This window comes from Lactuca saligna, chromosome 7 (assembly GCF_052625555.1).
Source record: "Lactuca saligna cultivar CGN05327 chromosome 7, ASM5262555v1, whole genome shotgun sequence".
In the NCBI taxonomy this organism is placed as follows: domain Eukaryota; kingdom Viridiplantae; phylum Streptophyta; class Magnoliopsida; order Asterales; family Asteraceae; genus Lactuca; species Lactuca saligna.
The window spans coordinates 45009225-45024172 of NC_136423.1; the positions used below are offsets into that span (position 1 = coordinate 45009225).

Here is a 14948-nt window from a genome sequence, read left to right on the forward strand (position 1 = left end):
TTTGTTTCTTGCTATTAATTAAACACTTCCCCTTTTTACTCGATGTAGGCCCTGTTATCTTTATTTATTTTTGTTATGGACTATACCTTGTGGTGTAAACCTTCTCGATTTCTCTCTTGTTAGTTTCAAATTCTTCAAGGAATTCATGGTTTTGTTCCACCCCCTTGTGAGTTGTGATATCAACTCTTGGTGGTTTATTAATAAGTATTAAGTAATCAATAAACTGCAAACTAGTGTATGATGTCAAAGATCAAATTCAATCTGCTTTCATTCCTCAAAGAATCAATGTACTCCTGTATGCTTGCTTTGGTTGTGAGGTGCTGGAATCAATGTACTCATATTGTTTCCGGGTATGGAATGTTGGATGGGGTGCAAAGGGGTGGGGTTTACTCTTTTACTATATTGGCCAAATTATAGAAAAAACATAATATGAATTTCATATCAATTTAGTATTGACTATTTTATGTATCGATTAATCGTATTCTTATTATTCTCATTTAAAAGATACCTATTTTAACCATTACCCTATTCTCAAAATGGCAGCTAAAATAAATAACGTGTATCTATTCCCATTCCAATGATTTAGCTATTATTATTCCAATGTTGCGAAAAATGCTGGTACTAATTGACCGATGGTGGTCCAACTCAGGATCTAGTGGCATAGGCGAGGATCAGTAGGTTTACCAAAGGTAGTGTTTCGTATATAGTAACCATATAGAGAATGAAATGAAACATTACCAAGGAATGAAAAAAAAAAAAAAACTCACGTAGTTTGCCATAGAGTCTTTTTTGTTAGTCTGACGTACCTAAGTGTTTGGTATGCAACTGTTTTACGGAGTACAGTTCTTTCTCTTGGTCTATTTTTTTTTATTTCCATGGGAGTGGTATATGTTTTCCATTCTTTTGATGAAGTAGAATGCTATATTATTATTATAAATTACTTTTATTAATATATTATAATCCAATGATCCTATTTAAAAAATTTTCAGTGTGTATCAATCATTTAATTATTTTATTATTTCCATAATAACTAAAAATATCATTAATGGTAATATTACATTAAAATTTCTTATTATTTAATTTTCTTTTACTTTGTAAACAATATATATCTCTTCTCTATTCCTAATAAAAACTTCTCTAAAGTGTAACATATCCTTCTTCTACACAAGCTAATTACATGTGTCATTTTCTCTATTTTCCACGTAAATTTATTCCCGCCCAAACCATTCCTAATATCTTACGGTCCATATTAATTAAAAATCCACTTATTTAGAATTTAGGTAGTTCGTTCAAATTTTGAAACAAAAATCTCATCCTAATTTGAGAATTGTAATTAAACTCACAAGGCATTAAATCCCTTCTACCGTTTTCTTCTTTACCATCCACAAATCACGCCTCTATCTCTCAAATTTCGCCTTCTATGGTGTGGAAACCAAATAACCGGTGATACGAATTCAAAGTTTAAAATACCAAAATCCCCTAGGGTTTAATCTTACTGCATTTCTTCCTCTGCAATCTGCCCAATTTCTTCTACTAAATGACAACCCAGGTATTCCCCCCCCCCCCCCCCCCCCCCCCCCCCCCCCCAAAATCATAGTCTAAAAGGGTTTTCTGCTTTGGTCTAACTCAAATGTTTTCATAATTTTACAGCATCCCATTAAAATCAGTTCAAAATATGTTTCAGGTTTATTAAATGTGATTGGATTTCGATTTTTGAACATTGGGACTATTGCGAGGGAAATGAAGGAACGACTATGGGTATTTTAGCAAGAGGTGCATTCGTTGTCAACATGAAGCTCCCCCTATTTGTAAGTAGACATAAAAAAGTCCGTTTTTTTCATAGTATGAAAATGAAAACCATTGAGCCTAACATATTCAATGATAATCTTTATTATAGAAAAATGTAGAAAGAATAGCTAGGAACCTTGAATTTAGAACAATTTTCTTGACTAATATCAGCAAGTGCAAAGTAGTTTAGATCTTTTTATGTGAAACTGATTTTTAACAAATTGTCTCCAAATTCCCATTGTCCAATATTATGTTTTGGATCCCTAAGTCACTAAGCTTTTCAATGAAAGACTTACTTGATAAACATACTTCTTTGACAGATGTATGGCTCAATCATGCTCCTAATCTTCCATCTTATGTGAGGTATTTAAGATATTTATAATGGTTGCAACTTGCAAGTAATTTTGTGTTGATGATATGCTGTAAAAAATGTATTGAAGGGATTATTGGGTTGTTTCATCTCTTGCTTTTTCCTAAAACCAACGACAAAGAAGTAATGCATTTTATGAGATTATATACTACGTAATTACATTTTTTACATTCAAAAAGTTCTATATTTGCACTTGTTTCTATATATCTTATCATATTTAGCTATCTGTAGGCAATTTCAATGATAAAGATTAGATTTTTATATTGGAGAACTTTTGATTATTTAAAAATAAGGATAAAATTCAAATTTCCCATTACTCTTTTGTGTTTAGATGCATGGTTACAGCCACCAATCTACAATAAGGACAAATTTCAGTTTACAACTTTATCTATATTGAAAGTGACCAATGTGTCTAATTTTTACTTGATATTACACATTAATTTTTTTTGTCGTGTATTTAATTTGTTGCCACAATTTTGGCAGATATAAGTCTTACGCAAGATGTAATTAACATCAAATTTTTCTAAACAAGTAAGCGCATAGACCTTGCTGTTAGAGCCACTCGACAATAAGGTTCTTCACAATAATTTGTAATTTTTTCTTGCACACATAGTGATATTTTTTGATATATGTTTCAGTTCAACCCATAACTTTGTTGAGTGAAAAATATTAGAAGAAAGTTTACAAAAAAATAATATGCTGAACAGAAAAAACGATATCATGCAGAACGTTATCATATTAGTTTAAAATATTAATGAATATTATTGATACAGTTAAGTTTAACATATCAAACTTTGTATAAAAATAAGTGTTTGCAAATCTCGGATTAAAGATTAGTATTGTTATAGTCTATGTGTTATATTACTTTGTCGCCCGTGGATTCCACGGGTTATAACCTAGTGTATATATATATATATATATATATATATATATATATATATATATATATATATATATATTAGGTTCATTTGTAACTAATAAGTATTGTGTAACCGTGAAACTCGGTCCTGACCATTAGATCATTGAAAATCAGAATGCTTTTTGAGAGAATGAAAAAACAAAATTAATAAATATTTTATTCAAATAAAATATCTGAATAGGTATTATGGACATTTTATGTAATGTCCCAAAAATGAAGATCAAAAATTTCGATTTTTATATTAGTAAAACCATTATCAAAACATTATAAAACCGTAGTGAAATCAAAGTACGTCAATAAACATCCAAATTCATCAAAGTCATGCAAAATGCGAAACAATGTGGTGTATGCAATGCAGTCATCTCGAGATCTTCCCCTTCAAACCAGAAGTATCTGAAACATAAATTGAAAACTGTAAGCACATAGCTTAGCGAGTTCCCCAAAATACCACATACCATACATATAATACATATAATGAGCCCCGCCCGACATTGAACCCCGCTCAGAATAGATATTTCAGTCATCAGGCCCTGCCCAATATACATACAAACATATAAACACATGCAAGAATCACAAAGATAAATAGTTTATAATATAATCATCACGCCCTGCCTGATATACATATCATAAAACATACATGCATAATCACACAAACAACTAACATCCTAATAATAATAAACTATGGGTCGCATTGGTGCCTTCGACACGCCAAATACAGTGACGAAACCCACCTCAAGCTGCTGAATCTCAATAAAATCTCAGACAGTTGATCCGAAAAAGTCCTAGCGCTACCTCCATAAAATAATATCCAATTAATATTTGGTCCATAATCCAAAACTGGAATCCTAGTCCGAAGTCCAACCCTTAGGGTAAGAATCCCATTTTAACCTTTCCTCACTTGGCCCAAAATTCAAGGCACAATCCAATAGTATCAAAAGCCCAATATAGCCCAATTTCCTAATTAGGCCCAAAACCCATCCTGGGCCTAATTCCAAGAAATCCCATAGTCTAACAGCTGCCCAAAGTCAGAAGTCCAATTAACCAACAAGGGCTAAACCCTAAAAGTCCAAAATATGGCCTAAACTAGTGAAAGTCAAACTGCTAAGTACGCTTGGTGAACTTAGACTTACGTTCAACGTACTCCTTCTAGGCCAGTACGCACAACGTACGAGCTGGGTACGCCCCACGTAATCCACATATGACCAACCCAACCCATTAAGCACTTAATCGGTTAATCCATTAAGCTAAATGCTTAGATCTGATCCTAAATGGTAACTTAACATGTAAAGTTGGAAACTTTACTCCCATGCTTGACTTAATGGGACTCAAAACTCAAAAAGAAGCATATTAAGGACAAGGATATAACATAAGGAACCATCATGTTGAGATCCTTTTACCTCAAATGGCTTGCAAAGATGAAGATGATTGTGGATCCACAAGCTCAAGCCACTTCAAGACACCTCCAAGTGTTCTTCTTCCATTACTTCACAAAATACACCACCAAAACTCACTTCCAAGCTTAAATCTCACAAATGGCATTTAGGGTTTCGATCTTAGGGTAAAGAGGGATAGATGCTGATCATTAGGAGGTCCAAGGCTGTTATAAGTTGTTTGAATAGGGCACATACCCTAAAAATTAGGGTTTGCTCCTACATTGTGTACGCCCTACGTACTCCCACGTACACCCAACGTACATAGGTGCATTCGTGATCCAACCAACGAGCCAGTACGCTAATCATACTTATAGAGTATGCCCCGTGTACTGAGCTAGAGACTAAAATGAGAGAAATTTTGCATAAAGGTTAAAAAAAACATACCAATAATCTCGAATGTTACATTTTATGTATTCTTATTTTAGGAAATTTCAAATTTTATGAGATCTCGTTTCACTTTTTTTATTAAGTTTGACCCAAACTTTATGAAATTTACAAACATATTAATTAAAGTATTAACTTAGTTTTGAATTTTTTTTTAAAGAATACATTTTTATTCTTAAAATTATAAGGAAGAACATGTTGTTATTTTTCAAAAAATAGGTTGGAACATAGAATTTTCTTACATCAAAACACAATATAAAATATATTGATTTATAACAATTCCTAAAAACATACACATCATTTCATTCATCTAACATACTTCATTCTTGAAAGAATATGTCGGAACATAGTATTTACATCAAATTCAATAAAAACTCTACTGAAGTATAACTATTTCTAAAAAGAATTACAATCTTTATCAAAGAAACATTTCATTCTTGAAAGAATATATAATAACATGCTTTATGTGTGAAAAAATATCCTTCATTCTTGAGAAATTACTCTTCATTCTTGAAAGAATGTTTTCATTTTTTAAAGATTGTCACTTGTTATCTTTCTCCTCGTATCATGCCAACCAAAGGTTGTATAAAAAACAAAAGGGTTTAGGTCATTTTCAGTCGCTTAAATTTCGGTTTTGTGCTCATTTGGTCACTTAAATCTTTTAAGTTTTAAAGGTCATCAAACTTTTTGTTTTGTGCTCATTTATACACTTAACTTTTGGTTTTATCACTTAACTTTTGGATTTGTACTCATTTAGTCACCTAACTTTTAATATTGTGCTCATTTAGTCATTAAACTTTTATAAGTTTAGTGACTAAATGAGCATAATTTTAAAAGTTAGGTGACTAAATGAGCACAAATCCAAAAGTTAAGTGACTAAATAAGCACAAAGCCAAAAGTTTGATGACATTTTAAAACTTAAAAATATTTAAGTGATCGAATGAGCACAAAACCAAAAGTTAAGTGACCAGAAATGACCTAAACCTAAAACAAAAATATTTATAAACAATAATAAAATACAAATACTAAAAAGAATTCCCATATTTTGGAATAAAAGTCAAGTCTTTAAAATATGTATTCAAATTATTTCCACCAACCTAATCGTAGTAGGGGTGTTCGCGGTGCGGTTTGGTGCGGTTTATTCTCAAAACCGCAAACCGCACCGCATATGCGGTTTGTTATTTTCGGGAACCGCAGACCGCACCGCAAAGGTAATAAACCGCGTTATGCGGATGATTTTGCGGTTTTTGTGCGGTTTATGCGGTTTCATAAACATAAATATTAAATTTAGTTTTAAACATAATAAGTGTGTGGTGCTTTATATTCTATTAAGAAAAGACTAATTGTCTGTATAAGCATCTGCTTTATGCATAACATCAAAATATTTTACAATATTTTAAAATTATAATTTGAACTTATGCTACTGTATACACATATTTTTGATATGGTTGGTTTCCCATTTTGACTCATGTTTATCAATTAAAATCTCATAAACATTATTAAGGGTATTAATAAGTGGTAAACATCTAGCGTCTTGTGTGTGTGTGTGTGTGTGTGTATATATATATAGTCTATTGCAATGCGGTTTGAACTGCGGTTTGGTAACTATAAATCGCACCGCATAGTGTGGTTTATGAAAACGACAAACTGCAAACCGCACCACGAGCGTCCAAAACTGCATTATGTGGTGCGGTGTGGTGCGGTGCACGCGGTTTATGCGGTTTGATGCACACCCCTAGTACATAGAATGAGTGATCCAAAATTTTGTAAATGAATTGAATTTAAGTTAAATCTAATGTTTTTCATATGTGTTGATAGAAAAAGGGTTCACAATGATTTTTGTAATGGTGCTCACTTTAATGTTTTTAATTTTGAAATTCAATTTTGAAAAAAGTATTTCATCGGGGATTGAGAAAAAAATGTTTTGACAGCAACCAAACAACATAATATGGATTAAAACTCTCATCTTTGATTCAATGTGAAAAATCAAAAATCAATTGTGATGCCTAGAATTCCCTGTTACAAATACAAGAAGATGATGAGAAATGAACTATTGGCAAGTATATTGGGGAAGGTGAATAGGGATTTGAAGGAAGGATAACCTACTTTCTTATTTTTTTTTGTTGATGAACTAATGAAAGTCTCATGCCTTATATTTGAATTAGGGTTTGTGGTTGATGATAAACAATCCATGGCCAATGACTTTTTTAGGCTTGTCAAACCCTAATTAGTAAAGAATTAGTAACATCGTATCCCCGGTAACGGTGTCAATTTGTTAGGCTTGTCAAACCCAATAAATAATAGGGGTACAATAGACTCCAAATACACTGCTTTAATGCACTAAAAAGTAGTCCAATGCAAGTAGTGTTGATCCTCAGAGACATAAGACAAAAGTCTACGCCTTTTTGCACAAGGTACTTTAGTTTCAAAAAAGAATGTTGTTCTACAAAAGTTAAATAATGAAAATAACAATCTACTTTAAGAACAGACATAAAATGAATTAAACTTGTAAACGATTTGTTGGAATGGTTCTAGTTCTAGTTCTTATTGTTGTTGTTCAACTTGATTATGACTTGATGTAATTCATGATTGCTATTCTAAGTTGGTACTGAAAGATATTAACATGCTCTAATGCCTCGTGCTTGCCAAATTATCTAACCAAAACATGCTCTTTGACTAGACCTAGCTTTACTAATTCAGCCTAAGCACGCTCTTAGATTGTATTGAAAAACTACATTAAGTTTTGTGCAAGCTTCCTAACAATGTTTATTTCTTCTCATACACCTAGAAGTGTGAAAACATGTGATATATGTTTTGCAATAAAAAACTTATTGTTTGTTACCAATTATTAACTTAATAGAAGAAATAAGTGCCCTAAAAGTTAATTAACTACAAAAAGATTTAATTCATGAATGTGGCCAATCAAAAACAAATCAAATTCAAGGGTCTTAGTTTAAACCAAAAACATAATCAATAGAATAGAATCACAAATCAAACATCAAATCATATGCTTCAAGTCAAGCAATCAACATGTTTTGAACAAGAACTAGAAACTAGGTTTTCTAGCCACACATGACGAAGAACAAATTAAACAAGAATAAAGATGGAATTGAAATGTTTAATGCTTACAAAAAGAAATCAAAAGTGTTTGCAATGATTAGTAGCCTTTAAGAATTCCCAAAAATCTCTTAAAATCAGCAGAATTTGCTCCAAAAACCGTCTGATCTAAAAAATGGTGTCTTCCCCTCTTTTAGTAAACTGCTCACATGCCTAACTCAAGGCCATGCATTTTTGGCATGACCATGCTTTTTGCCCATGTATTTTTTAGCATGATCATGTGTCTTGACCATGTGTTTTTAGCATGGTCTATGCTTTTTGCTAAAAATCCAATAAGTCTACACTGTTGGCCCATTCTTTAGTCTAGCCTCACCCCACATCATGTTGCTCAAAAAATAAGATAAAAAAGGACAAGCACGACCCGTGTCGGCGTGACACGAACCGTGTGTCAAACATAGTCCTTTACTATGATGATATACAACGACTCAGGTTATGTCTTCATGTTTTCTTCTATGACATGATTTCCCGATCTTATCTTCATACTCCAATGCTCCATACTCCATACTCCATGTTCCATGTTCCAAGCTCCAAGCTCCATGCTCGATACTCCCTACAAAATAAATCATAAATAATGAAGTACCAGGCATTCTTAGTAAAATATGCAATTTCCCAAATAATTAACTAAATGCAAGAATTATGAAGTAGAATGTTATGAAAGGATGGAAATAAACATGCAAAATAGGTGCATCAAATGCACCTATCATATATTGATGGAGTTGGTTTGTAGTTGTAGTTTTGAGAGTTTCCGGTTGTATGGTTTTCACTGGAAGTTGGGTCTTACAATTAGGGAGATAAAGATAGTTGTCGCAATTATTAGGTTGTTTGTTGGTAATTGTGGGTTTTTGAGTGGTCTCTCGAGTTTTCTTTATAAGATGCTTTGATTTCGAAGCAGTTAAAAGAAGTTTGTGAAATATCTTGACAAGGTTCATGTTCCACTACAATCATTATTTAGCTGAGACTCGTGTTGGGAGTTGCCATTGTTTTCAAGTAGAGGGTTCAACAATAGTGAATAGTCAAGGTTATGTTCTCTAGTAGTATCAAGATGATAGTTTAGGGTCGGAAGGGTTCAGTATGATTCGGGTTATGAAGTGAAGTCATATTGACTATGGTCCAAGATGGTTTTGCCTGTTCGGGAGTCAAACAAGGTATTGAATTTTGGATTTCGGGCGGAGTAGTGATGGTTATTCTTTATTGGTTAAAGTTAGTGGGTTGAGGATTCATTATTGGTTAAGGTATGTGAGTTTCACTAAGATTGGGTTTTAATTGTAGTATGGAAAGGTAGTCACCTATATAAGTCGAATTCTTAGTTCGGATCAGGATTATGGAAGGATTACCCGAATAGCCTCAGGTTTAGTAAGGAGCAATTTCGAGGACGAAATATGATTCAAGTGGGGGAGAATTAAAACACCTGGTCGTCAGGTATTTTCGATTTTGATCCTAAGTACACAATTTGTTGCAAATTTGGACCCTACGCTAAGCGTACTTGGGGCGCACACTTGGTGTAGCTCCTTTAAGTAGGACATATATTGAAGTGAGTACGTTGGGTATACGCGTTTGGTGGGCAAAACCTAATTTTTAGGGTTTGAGCACTATTTAAGCATTCTTATCCCCTCAAAACTCTTTCCCTCATCAGCCTCTATCTTCCAAATCATCCCTTGCTAACCCTAATCCTTTTGTGTGAGCATTTTGAGCTTGAGAGTGTGTACTTTGTGTTCTTGAAGGAATGAGAAGATAGTGGAATCATCTTGGAAGCTCAAGGCAACCCAGATTCAAAAGTATCTCACCCCCAAGCATCCTTTATAGGTATAAAGTTTGGATCTTGATCAATATTTTCCTTGGATCTTGCTAGTTCTTAGGTTTTTATGCATTTTAGTTCCATAATCTTGGTGTTCATGAATATGGCTTACTCAAACCATAAGAGTTGTCCTTTCAGACATTTTTCGGTGCTAAGAACCATAAAAATGTGATCTTGGTCCCTTTCCTTTCTTCATGCATGACTTATGAGGTTTTGGTTTTTGTATTAAGTTGGGGATTGGTTGTTGGACTTATTCTAGCCATAAAAATTCAGAAAGTTGGAAACTTTATGACGTAGAATGTTGTTTGCGAATAGATCTAAGCTTTGGACGTGATATCTTAAAGGAATAAACACTCAATAGAGAAAAAAAGGAACCCACAGAGTATGTTGGGCGTACCTGGTGGTATGTTGCGCATACCTGGTTGATGCCCCGTAATTTGGCCAAGGGTGGACTACGCTAGGCATAGCCACTGAGTACACTGAGTGTACTTAGTCTATGTTGACTTCAATGACTTTTGACCTTGACTAGGGGTTTGACCATGTTTGGTTTAGGGATATTTTGGGTATTTTGTGTAGTAGTTTAAGTTTGGTTCACTATTACTGTAAAGGTGACTGATAGATTTAACAGTTGGAGCGGTGATCTGTTCAGCTACATTTCAAACTGTGAGGTGAGTTTCTCCTCACTATACTGGTGCGTCGATGGCATCAATGCCAGCCCACTAGGTTATGTATCCTGGTATATAAGATGATGCTAGGTTGATTATATGTTAGATTGGTAGATCTATATGATTACCTGTATTTGTTTGCTATATGTTATTTGATACATATGTAACAAATAAAAATATTGTGGTAAAAATAATTTCCAATCATGAGATGATGCTAGGGTCTTTATAATTTGTTTTTCTATACAGAACCAAAGCTGCTAACATATAAAAATATTGTGGTAAAAATAATTTCACATAAAGGACCAAAGGTGGCTATATTCTATAAATTATAGGGACGATTTTTGTAATTACTTTTCTATATAGGGACCAAACTATCAACATATAAAAATATATAAAAATACTGTTGCCAAAATAATTCACATAAAAAAGGACCAAAGGTGGCAATATTCTAAAATCATGTGACACAAATCAAAAACACATAAATCTACTGTTTATTTTTCAATTGAAAGTAGTATATGTATTGACTTTTTTCTATCACCAAAGAGATTTGGTATTGATAATTAAAAGTTTAAGAGCATTATTGTAGTTTCTCATTTTAGTTTGACCTCCCTGGTTTCCCCCGTCACTCTGATTTTATGGTTTTTTCGATCTTTCTGGTACTCACAAAAGTGTCTGAACTGCTCTACGCTCAACTCCGTGTTTTTTTCATTAAGGTATCGCTCACTCCTTGTCGTTATGTAATACAAACTCTGATTTAAAGTTATATTATGGATTTCCGCCTACAAATTTGATCTTTTTGTCATAATCAGACTATTTTGCGTTAATTTTGATCGCAGCTAATAATTGACCTTATTTGAGTTGTTGCCCTTAATTGTTTCAGTATCTTCTAATCCGATTAATTTGGTTCTTTAGTGAACTTGCAATTTAGTTTGCAAGATGAGCTGTTTTGGCTTTTGATCTCTATGAGACTATGATAGTTGATGACGCATTTATTACTTTAGATTCTAACATGAAAACCATAATTTCAGTATAAAATTTAGTATTCATGATTGACTTCCACTCAATAATTAATTATCAAGTCCCAGTTGAAGGAAAATAAATACAACCATATCGGTACTTCTGAACAAAACTACTTTTAATTAACTTCTTCTCTGTTTGCTTCTTTGATTAGATATACAACAAACGACCATGTTACCTATTGTTTTCCCATTGCCCGATTGAGTTTAAACATATTCTCGCATCAATCTATATGAAACACAAACTGGTTTAACTGATAGTAATTTTTTTTTTGGTTTTTTTAGCTTTTATTTTTAAATTATTGAGATGATGGTTACTGAAAGCTACAGTAACCCTTTTGTGGGGCATAATAGTTGTCGGTTTTAGACAGATGACTTGCAATGCCACTTCATCCATTTGAGAGGTCATGTACTATTTGGTCTTTCGCTTGCAAGTTGGTTTATATTACTTTTTTAATTAAATAGCATTAACTAAATATTAAAACCAATTATATATTTCTCAACTGCTAATGTATTTGAAACCAATTTAAAGAGACCAATGATCAATATTATACCATTTGGTCTTTCACCAATGAGGAATATTGTAATGTTTAGATTTATTTGAATTATAGATGATGATAGTTATGTTAATTTATTATTCATTATTGTTAATGATTCATATTTAATTATGATTGTTAAAAAAAAATATAAAGTGGTTGGTGATGTGGTAGTAGGACCACTTTTGAAAGATGAATGATATAAACCTGATCTGGTATTGTGCTGAATTCAGAGTGAGAATTTTCTCTGTTGTCTGATGCATATCGCGAATACACTCTAGATTTGAATTTGTTTTAATCAGTTGTAACTTGTTTATCAATTAAATTGATTTTGGTGATTTGATTGAAGTTGTTCTTAAATCAGTTGTCACTAGTATATTCTTTAACTCAGTTTCATCTAGGAAATAAAGGGAGTCAGTGAATCAGTGATTATAATCAATTTGTTTAACTTATAGTATTGATCTTGTTTACAACTATTATATCTTATGTGGTATTTTGTTTTATATCTTTTGCTAGTGTAGGAATGGCCAATACAAGGAGTATTACCAGAAACCAGAATCATGATGATGATGCATCATCATCATCATTTACCACGAAGAGGTTCGAGGCTTTTGATAACATCGGTGTGACACATTGGTCAAATCTTAGCCATGATGTGGTTTTTCTAATTATGATGCAACTGGGAGTTGTTGATTTCGTTGCATTCAGTGGAGTTTGCAGGTCATGGAGGTCACTTGCACTCTCTAACTGGAACATGTTTATGGCATCCAAACCGCCGATGTCGATATGCTCCCATGCTAGTAATCAAGACTCGTATTGGCACCTGGAGGATTTTGAAAGAAGAAGGTTCAGAACTTTCATTCCCCATTCTGCGGGTAGAATTTGTTTTGGATTAACTTCTGGTTACCTAATCTTGGGTGGGCGGGAAACCCAAGACTTCTGGCTTGTGAATCCTATCACAAGGCATGAATTTCATTTCCCTGGCTTCCCCATATATGTGCGTGCTCTTGAACATTTAAGTATCAAGGCTATCCTTGTCTTTTCACCTTCAACATCTGGGTGGGTTTTTGTTGTACTACATAGAAATATATCATTTTCTATAGCGGGTAAACGAGGATGGAATCATGTCTCCTCCACTCTCCCCATCCTTGATTTACATGCTCTAAAGGGGAAGATATATATCCTATACACCGATTTTTCTGTATGTGAACTTAGAATCGATCCGAATTCGAATCACAAATGGGCATTACTCGAAACCAAGAATTTTCCGAAACCGGACTTATCATATCCACAGCTTATAAGCTCAGGTGAAAATCTTTATCTGATGAGTCTATTTTCACAACCTTACAAGGTTTTTGAACTAGATTTTGGTGAAATGAAATGGGTATTGCCAGAAAAGAAAATAGAAGAATATGCATTCTTTCTTAGCGAGAAGAAGTCTTCTGCTGCTATTAAACCAGAGTCATGGGTTGGCCCTCAGGCACACTACAAGAGCTATGATTACTTCCTGCACACTAATAAAATTCGACAACGCATGTTCTATTATCAAAAGTGGATGTGGTACTTCCCGTGTGATTGTTTGAATGTTAATATATTAGATCAATGATGACTTGTTAGTACTGTTATCTTTGTTTTGATTATGGACTATAGAATTCTTACATGTAGAACATTGTCAAGACTTTAAGGATCACCAGTGGTGTGTATTTTCATCTTGCTACTTATTATGTAGATAGTTTAGTTGTCACTCACCCTTTTGCTTATGTGTATTTGCATCTTGCTACACGAATGGTCCCTATGGTTTGGGGTAATTTGCGTGTTTGGTCCCTAATTTATTTTTTTTAACTCAGAAGGTCCTTACTGTTTATTTTTATAATGCGCTTGGTCCCTATTGTTTGTTTTTGTTACGCGTTTGGTCCATGTCTTATATAAAAATACTATTATTTAAATAGAGAAAAATGACGGAGTAGGTAAAGTAAGGTGAGGGGAGTGAGGTTGATGGTGTGTTTATTTAAATAAATTCAAAAACCAAGGGCAAAATAGTATTTTTAGGAAAGACAGGAACCAAACGTGTAACAAAAACAAATTGTAGTGACCTTCCGAGTTAAAAAAATAAGTTAGGGATCAAACACGCAAATTACCCTAAATCATAAGGACCATTCGTGTAATTTACTCCATTGTTTTTATTTTCGACTAGTCTGGGGTTCATATGACAAGACAGTCGAGTAAAGAGTTAATGCTCTCAATTTCTAGCTCGCTACTTTCAAATACTTTCAAATTCTAATATGATTTCATGTTGGAGTTCTAGTTTTTTACATCTTGTATGAGTTTTGATGTCAACTAGTGGTGTTTATTAACAATAAATCGTTACACTATAACCAGATGTATGATTTCAAAGGTAAAGTTCACAATCTGCTATTGATTGTCTGGTGGCTGAGTTTTTGATTTGTGATATCTTGCAAACTTAATCTTCTTTCAGAATTTACGTATCCTTTCTTGATTGTTGTAGGGTTGTTAATTAAAACAATGTTTGCTCAAATCAGAATTGTAATTGTGATTGTGTTAATCATTAACGTAATACAATATATATATATATATATATATATATATATATATATATATATATATATATATATATATATATATATATATATAGACACACACACACACACACACACTCTAATCCCTATACTACAATAACTATTTAATATTCCCTGCAAGCTAAGGTCGGGTAAGGACTTGTAGCTTGGACTGTAACCCCTCAAATCTTTGTGAAGATAGTGGCTCAGTGAATATATCAACAATCTGGTCATATGTGGATTTAACTGTACCAAAAGCTTCTTCACAACAACCCTTTCTCTTACAAAGTGAAAATCAATCTCAATAGGCTTCGTGTGTGCATGGAACACAAGATTAGCAGATAAATAA

General features: G+C 33.2%; 1 protein-coding gene across 3 annotated transcripts; it reads left to right on the forward strand.

Annotated features, from left to right (window-relative positions):
• The first annotated feature begins 11031 nt into the window (after positions 1-11031).
• LOC145003857 (uncharacterized) lies at positions 11032-13740 on the forward strand. 3 transcript variants are annotated; one of them, XM_078962764.1, is made up of 3 exons: positions 11032-11184; positions 12540-13330; positions 13418-13740. In XM_078962764.1, the coding sequence occupies exons 2-3, from the start codon at positions 12547-12549 to the stop codon at positions 13627-13629; spliced, it is 996 nt and encodes a 331-aa protein (XP_078818890.1). In that variant the 5' UTR covers positions 11032-11184; positions 12540-12546; the 3' UTR covers positions 13630-13740. The 3 variants fall into 3 exon arrangements, with proteins under 3 accessions (XP_078818890.1, XP_078818888.1, XP_078818889.1); XM_078962762.1 differs by having other exon boundaries at positions 12540-13740; XM_078962763.1 differs by having other exon boundaries at positions 12545-13740.
• Positions 13741-14948: the final 1208 nt, after the last annotated feature.